This window comes from Salmo salar, chromosome ssa06 (assembly GCF_905237065.1).
Source record: "Salmo salar chromosome ssa06, Ssal_v3.1, whole genome shotgun sequence".
NCBI classification, from domain to species: domain Eukaryota; kingdom Metazoa; phylum Chordata; class Actinopteri; order Salmoniformes; family Salmonidae; genus Salmo; species Salmo salar.
The window spans coordinates 93,872,143-93,880,442 of NC_059447.1; the positions used below are offsets into that span (position 1 = coordinate 93,872,143).

Here is an 8,300-nt window from a genome sequence, read left to right on the forward strand (position 1 = left end):
GCCTAAGTAAGTTACGGTATGGAGACTAAACAGGATGTGATCCTAAGGCCTACAACTCAATGGTGGTTATACAAGGCTGCTGTACTACACCTACTAAAGATAATTACTTTATAATAATCATAATAATAACAACAATATGGAGATCAAGAAAGAGGATTATTAATATGATATTTTGGGACAATTTGGAACAATTTAAAAAACACTAAATAAATTCAAAGTAAAAACCAGAGAGGCTGTTCTAAGGAAACTTTTAAACGCACAGTATAGCAAATATCTTTTTTTTTTTTAATTAGGGATGCACGATATAAATCGGTGAACATATTGGAAAGGGACGATATTAGCTAAAAATGCCAACATCGTTTTTTTTTTTTACATCGGCGTTAAACTAGATGTCCAAACTACCGTTGCGTACTTATGTAGCGGAGGTACATGACGTAATGACGCCATATTAAATTTGGCGCTACACGTTCAAACACAGCATTCCTAACCTAGCCCACAATGTCTGCTGTGTGGATCGAGCAGTCAACAAGCCGAGCAGTCATTTCAAAAAAGGTAAGAACATTTCCGAGATACAACTAAAAAAAAGGTGAAATTCATTAACACCAAGATAGACATTTTTTTTTTTTACATTTTAGTCATTTAGCAGACGCTCTTATCCAGAGCGACTTACAGTAGTGAATGCATAGATTTAATTCATTTGTATTTTTTTCCCCCCGTACTGGCCCCCCGTGGGAATCGAACCCACAACCCTGGCGTTGCAAAAAACCATGCTCTACCAACTGAGCTACAGGGAAGGCTGTAGAATTCATTGCCCTTGACAATCAACCCGTTCTCTGTCGTGGTTGATGTCGTCTTCCGCCCGACTGGTCGAGCACCGTTACACACTAAACGTTACCAAGTGCGCTATTGTTCAAATGTTGCCCTACCGGAGTTACACAGTAATAGCGTCACTGCTATTAGCTTCACGACATACATACAATGGAATGCCGTTTGGGTCTTCACGTGTCAAAAAAGACACAAAGCAGGTACAAAAAAAAAAGTATGCAAACAAGCACACACCGGCCACGAACGATGTGTTTACAATACCACGATATCTGTATCGGCCCAAAAAAAATGTCATATTGGTGCATCACTATTAAAAATAGCAAAATTTGTTCAATTGTTTATCCGACATTTTGTTGTTGCGTAAGGCTTGGAGCTCATGGAATTAGTAGGCTATTAAACAAACACTCAAACAGGCAACAGCAGCAAGATCTGTCTTATTTATATTTATATATATATATATGGATGATGTATAGAGCCAGGGCACATCTAACAGTTATGCTATTGATTATAAACCTAATTAAGTTGGGAGTTTCTTCTCGCCTGACAATTAAGGAAAGCAGCCGTTTTCTCCTCTCCTAAATCCACTGCTGCCTCCGCCGCATTGTTCTCAACACCAATTTGCAGGTTAACTTTGCTTATTATGCACATAGCAACATGGTCTAGGAAAAGTTACCAATTCAACAGTGGATTGATGTTTCAGAACTGCAGACAGCGACTGCTATCAAACAGGAGAAAAAGCATGTTCTAAAAGTGTGTGTGTAATTGCACCATTGTCCTTAATCATATACAATATCAGTAGCACGTCTAAGAGTGATGGACTGTGCCACCCCCACAATGGATCAGTCCACTCAGACAGGTGTACTGTACACCATCTTGTATTTTAACTGAAGAAATCTGCATCGACCAACAGCTTATCGACCAGTCGACCTAATGGGGTCAGCCCTACACGCTTCTATATAAAAATCCAGCAATACGGTTTATTTTGGAAGCTTACCTACTGTACTATATTGGCAGCTCTGCAGGAGGCAGAGCCAGAAATTCGTTAGTGGGAGGGCCTGCAGAGATTTGGATGGGCCAACATTTGTAATAATAATAATAATAAATTATTCGTTTTGCTTTTGCTCAATCTGATTGGGTGGGCCTGGCAGGACCTGGCACCCCAGTTGGTGGGCCTGTGCCCACCCAGGTCTACGCCCCTGCTGCCTAGGCTAGTCAGCTAGGAGACCTTTCAACAACATGTGGATGTCTTCTTTGCACAAACATAGAGATCCTCTATCTAGATGTACATAGGAGTCTCAGTCTGTACGTTGCACTGGTACTTTCCAATGTTGACATTAGGTGTAGCCATCGATTAATAAAAATCTGATACGACTTCCACGTTGTCAAATGGATACGGGGAAGGGGGGGGGGGTGGGGCTAAAACTGTTTCCTGGGTAACAGACAACATTCCACGGATTAAGGAAGTTCATAATGAACGACACCAAGCTCGCGTGGCGCTGAGACCAGGCTTTTGTGGAATCTAGCTCCGACTACGTCGCCCCAAGGTCAACACTTCATTTTATTTAAAATTATGAAAACGCCCACCTTGTACCCATGTTTGTCCCCTGTAGTTGCATGCAATTCTTTGTTTTCTGAAATCTATACTTTTTAAATAAAACATTCATCAAATCAAATGTTATTTGTCACATACACATGGTTAGCAGGTGTTAATGCGAGTGTAGTGAAATGCTTGTGCTTCTAGTTCCCGACCGTGCAGTAATATCTAACGAGTAATATAATCTAATAATTTCACAACAACTACCTTATACACACAAGTGTAAAGGAATGAATAAGAATATGTACATATAAATATATGGATGAGCGATGGCCGAACGGCATAGGCAAGATGCAGTAGATGGTATAGAGTACAGTATATACATATGAGATGAGTAATGTAGGGTATGAAAACATTATATAAAGTGGCATTGTTTAAAGTGACTAGTGATACATTTATTACATATATTTTTCCATTTATTAAAGTGGCTAGAGATTTGAGTCTGTATGTTGGCAGCAGCCACTCTATGTTAGTGATGGCTGTTTAACAGTCTGATGGCCTTGAGATAGAAGCTGTTTTTTCAGTCTCTCGGTCCCAGCTTTGATGCACCTGTACTGACCTCGCCTTCTGGATGATAGCAGGGTGAACAGGCAGTGGCTCGGGTGGTTGTTGTCCTTGATGATCTTTTTGGCCTTCCTGTGACATCGGGTGGTGTAGGTGTCCTGGCGGGCAGGTAGTTTGCCCCCGGTGAGAGAGCCTTCCGGTTATGGGCGGAGCAGTTGCCGTACCAGGCGGTGATACAGCCCGACAGAATGCTCTTGATTGTGCATCTGTAAAAATGTGTGAGTGTTTTTGGTGACAAGCCGAATTTCTTCAGCCTCCTGAGGTTGAAGAGGCGCTGCTGCGCCTTCTTCACCACGCTGTCTGTGTGGGTGGACCATTTCAGTTTGTCCGTGATGTGTACGCCGAGGAACTTGAAGCTTTCCCGTCGATGTGGATAGGGGGCTGCTCCCTCTGCTGTTTCCTGAAGTCCTCCATCATGACATTGACATTGAGTGTGAGGTTATTTTCCTGACACCACACTGAGGGCCCTCACCTCCTCCCTGTAGGCAGTCTCGTCGTTGTTGGTAATCAAGCCTACCACTGTAGTGTCGTCTGCAAAACTAGATGATTGAGTTGGAGGCGTGCATGGCCACGCAGTCATGGGTGAACAGGGAGTACAGGAGAGGGCTGAGAACGCACCCTTGTGGGGCCCCAGTGTTGAGGATCAGCGGGGTGGAGGTGTTGTTTCCTACATTCACCACCTGGGGGCGGTCCGTCAGAAAGTTCAGGACCCAGTTGCACAGGGCGGGGTCGAGACCCAGGGTCTCGAGCTTAATGACGAGTTTGGAGGGTACTATGGTGTTAAATGCTGAGCTATAATCAATGAACAGCATTCTTACATGGGTATTCCTCTTATCCAGATGGGTTAGGGCAGTGTGATGGCGATTGCGTCGTCTGTGGACCTATTGGGGCGCTAAGCAAATTGGAGTGGGTCTAGGGTGGCAGGTAAGGTGGAGGTGATATGGTCCTTGACTAGTCTCTCAAAGCACTTCATGATGACAGAAGTGAGTGCTACAGGGCGATAGTCATTTAGCTCAGTTACCTTGGCTTTCTTGGGAACAGGAACAATGGTGGCCCTCTTGAAGCATGTTGGAACAGCAGACTGGGATAAGGATTGATTGAATATGTCTGTAAACACACCAGCCAGCTGGTCTGCGCATGATCTGAGGACGCGGCCGGGGATGCCGTCTGGGCCGGACGGCCTTGCGAGGGTTAACACGTTTAAATGTTTTACTCACGTTGACTACAGTGAAGGAGAGCACCGCAGGTTTTGGTAGCGGGCCATGTCAGTGGCACTGTATTGTCCTCAAAGCGAGCAAAGAAGTTGTTTAGTTTGTCTGGGAGCAAGGCATCGTGATCCACGACGGGGCTGGTTTTTCTTTTGTAGTCAGTGATTGACTGTAGACCCTGCCACATACCACCACTGACTGTTTTCTCATTGCTGTTGCTCTAAGATGGCAAACCTTCCAATGCTTTACTTAGTTATCAACCAAGTGACTAAATAAATACAAGTTAGGTAGCTAGTTATAGGTAGTTGAGACCAGGCTTTGGTAGCTAGCTAAGGGCTATAGGTAGCTAGCTATAGGTAGTTGAGACCAGGCTTTGGTAGCTAGCTATAGGCTATAGGTAGTTGAGACCAGGCTTTGGTAGCTAGCTATAGGTAGTTGAGATCAGGCTTTGGTAGCTAGTTAAAGGCTATAGGTATAGCTAAAGGCTATAGGTAGCTAGCTATAGGTAGTTGAGACCAGGCTTTGGTAGCTAGCTATAGGCTATAGGTAGTTGAGACCAGGCTTTGGTAGCTAGCTATAGGCTATAGGTAGTTGAGACCAGGCTTTGGTAGCTAGCTATAGGCTATAGGTAGTTGAGACCAGGCTTTGGTAGCTAGCTATAGGCTATAGGTAGTTGAGACCAGGCTTTGGTAGCTAGCTATAGGCTATAGGTAGTTGAGACCAGGCTTTGGTAGCTAGCTATAGGCTATAGGTAGTTGAGACCAGGCTTTGGTAGCTAGCTATAGGCTATAGGTAGTTGAGACCAGGCTTTGGTAGCTAGCTATAGGCTATAGGTAGTTGAGACCAGGCTTTGGTAGCTAGTTAAAGGCTATAGGTAGCTAGCTATAGGCTATAGGTAGCTAGCTATAGGCTATAGGTAGCTAGCTATAGGCTATAGGTAGCTAGCTATAGGCTATAGGTAGCTAGCTATAGGCTATAGGTAGCTAGCTATAGGCTATAGGTAGCTAGCTATAGGCTATAGGTAGCTAGCTATAGGCTATAGGTAGCTAGCTATAGGCTATAGGTAGCTAGCTATAGGCTATAGGTAGCTAGCTATAGGCTATAGGTAGCTGGCTATAGGTAGTTCAGACCAGGCTTTGGTAGCTAGCTATAGGTAGTTCAGACCAGGCTTTGGTAGCTAGCGAAAGGCTATAGGTATAGCTATAGGTTATAGGTACTTCAGACCAGGCTTTGGTAGCTAGCTAAAGGCTATAGGTAGTTGAGACCAGGCTTTGGTAGCTAGTTATAGGTATAGCTAAAGGCTATAGGTAGTTGAGACAAGGTTTTGGTAGCTAGCTAAAGACTATAGATAGTTTAGACCAGGCTTTGGTAGCTAGCTATAGGCTATAGATAGTTGAGACCAGGCTTTGGTAGCTAGCTATAGGCTATAGATAGTTGAGACCAGGCTTTGGTAGCTAGCTAAAGGCTATAGGTAGTTGAGACCAGGCTTTGGTAGCTAGCTAAAGGCTATAGGGGTAGCTAGATACCACCACCCACTAACGTTGGCTAACGTCACCAGCAGCGTACGTAACCAACGTCGCAGAGAGTATTTAGCAAGAACACGTAAAAATTCAGAGTAACCCGTTAACTAGCTAGCTAAAGTTAGCCTGAAGTTAGCTAGCTAGACGGGACCATTTGTGATATAGCTAACTGACGCAGCTAGTTGGCTAAGTCACCAGCCAAACATTAAACTGAACGACAAATACTACCTAGTTAGGTGTTATTGGCACTGATATTAAAGACTGATACAGTATCCAATTAAAAATAAAAAATCAATAAAAAAAAGTTAGCCAGTCATATTGGTTAGCTAGCTCGTAGCTAGTTGTTAGTTATGTAAACACGAACGCAGCGAGATTGGATATGACGCTTCATAGCACCCCTAGTAATGCAGAGTTGGTAACATCAGTTAACTACTTGTTTTTCTTGTGTACTTCAGTCAACCAGCTAGAGGTAACTACTACATGCGAATGTAGCTAGCTAGCAACAGAGTTGGCTAGCAAGGAAAAAAAGAGAGAGAAAAAAAAACTCTAGTGTTGGTTCGTCTCAGAATTGGCTAATCGAATTTGTTAGTTAGCAGGCTAGCTAACTTCACCCATCACACACACACACCCACACACACACACACACACATACACACACACACACACACATCATACTTAGCTAACTGAACCAACTTTAGCATGCTAGCTAGGTGATGCTATCTTGTCGTGTGTGTGTATATATATATATACATCGAGGGCCTTACCAGCATTCTGATCTCGGGGCCAGAGGTAATATGTAGCTGGGATGACGATGAGTCCAACGAAGGACGTTAGAAAATAGAAAAATGTATTGCCGCTGTCATCGTACTGAAACTGTTGCCCGGCCATTTCGTCGCGGGGCGTTTAAGGTTTCCCCCTTCTTCTCCACCGCTATGCCTTCCCAATCAAGCCCAGTATGTATGTATGACTTGACACACACACACACCACTGATCAGGTACCAGCTAGCATAGGGCCAAAACAGCGCGATGCTACGAGAGATCGGAGTACGTGGTTTACGCATGCGCAGTGGGTTAGTCTCTGCTTCCGTTCTTCTTCTTCTTCGTCTGTGGAACTTCCGGGAACTTGTCCCTAATTGTTATGCTTCCACCTAGTGGTTAGTATTGGATATTACTTCCAGCCTTGGATCTGTACTAGGCTACTAAGCTAGATGGGATAGAGTTTTTGTCAAAGTTTTGGTACATTTTCCCTAACCCTTTTCCTAACCTTAACCTAATTCTCCTAACCTGTTGCGTAACTTCTAAACCTGCTACGAAAAGTCCCTTTTAGACAAAAGCTGTATACCTTCTAGAAGAAAAAAAAATGTGTTTCTCTTAATGCCTGCTATGTTAGGTTAGCACTGTACTGAACCACAGTTTATAATAGGCAATACTGTCTATAATAAACCCATCAAATCTAATGACTTAGATCAAATGTAAAGTCAGGAACAATATATATGTTTATTTTCAGACGTTTTAAATGGTTGTTGTTGTCTTCTGTCTTCTTCTAATTCAAATGATCAGCATCATGTTCATCAAAGTGACCAATTTCATATTCAGGCATTCAAGAATTAGAAACGTTATTGTATTACAATATGAAATTAGATGCTCTTTACAATTTTAGTTTGATTATCTTTCAAGTTGAGTCAAGTTTAAGTTGAGTTTACTACTTCTAAAAGCATTGGATTGGTGGAGGCATGGGGTAGACCTGTGGTTTTCAACCCAGGGTAACTTAGCCTATCCACAGGGGGTACAAAATGTAGTCCTAATATATGCATGAACTGTTTCGGATGGGAAGCTTAAGATATTTAAGGCCATAGGCTTACTAGCCTTTTTATTTATATTTTTTTTATTTAATTTAACCTTTTATTTAACTTGGCAAGTCAGTTAAGAACAAATTCTTATTTACAATGACGGCCTACCAGAAGGCAAAATGCCTCCTGCGGGGACGGGGGCCTGGGATTAAAAATAAATAAAATATAAATATAGGACAAAACACACATCACAACAAGACATACAACACAACACTACATAAAGAGAGACCTAAGACAACACAGCATGGTAGCAACGCAGCATGGTAGCAGCACAAAACAGGATACAAACATTATTGGGTACAGACAACAGCACAAAGGTCAAGAAGGTAGAGACAACAATACATCATGCAAAACAGCCACAACTGTCAGTAAGAGTGTCCATGATTGAGTCTTTGAATGAAGAGATTGAGATAAAACTGTCCAGTTTGAGTGTTTGTTGCAGCTCGTTCCAGTCGCTAGCTGCAGCGAACTGAAAAGAGGAGCGACCCAGGGATGTGTTTGCTTTGGGGACCTTTAACAGAATGTGACTGGCAGAATGGAACGGCCTTAAGTGCACATGAGAAAGTACTTCAGGGGTACTTCGGGCAGAGCAAAATGTAGTTGGTGGTACAGTAACCAAAAAAGGTTTAGAACCACTGGGCTACACTCAAGAGGAAGTTTACACCATATTTCTTTTACCAGTCATTTAGTTTCAAATCAGTGAAGGGAAGTGAACAAGTGATCACTATGGGAGGAAGCG

General features: G+C 43.0%; 1 protein-coding gene across 5 annotated transcripts in view; it reads right to left on the reverse strand.

Moving 5' to 3' along the window:
- sec63 (SEC63 homolog, protein translocation regulator) overlaps nucleotides 1-6,800 on the reverse strand; it is a 39,756-nt gene extending 32,956 nt beyond the window's left edge. For 4 of the 5 annotated variants that reach the window (XM_045721220.1, XM_045721221.1, XM_045721218.1 and 1 more), the window contains exon 1: nucleotides 6,476-6,800. In XM_045721220.1, the coding sequence (XP_045577176.1) occupies nucleotides 6,476-6,599 (124 nt within the window). In that variant the 5' untranslated portion in view covers nucleotides 6,600-6,800. The remainder of the gene's footprint in view (nucleotides 1-6,475) is intronic. The other variant, XM_045721219.1, reaches the window with a different exon arrangement.
- Between the last annotated feature and the right edge of the window lie 1,500 nt (nucleotides 6,801-8,300).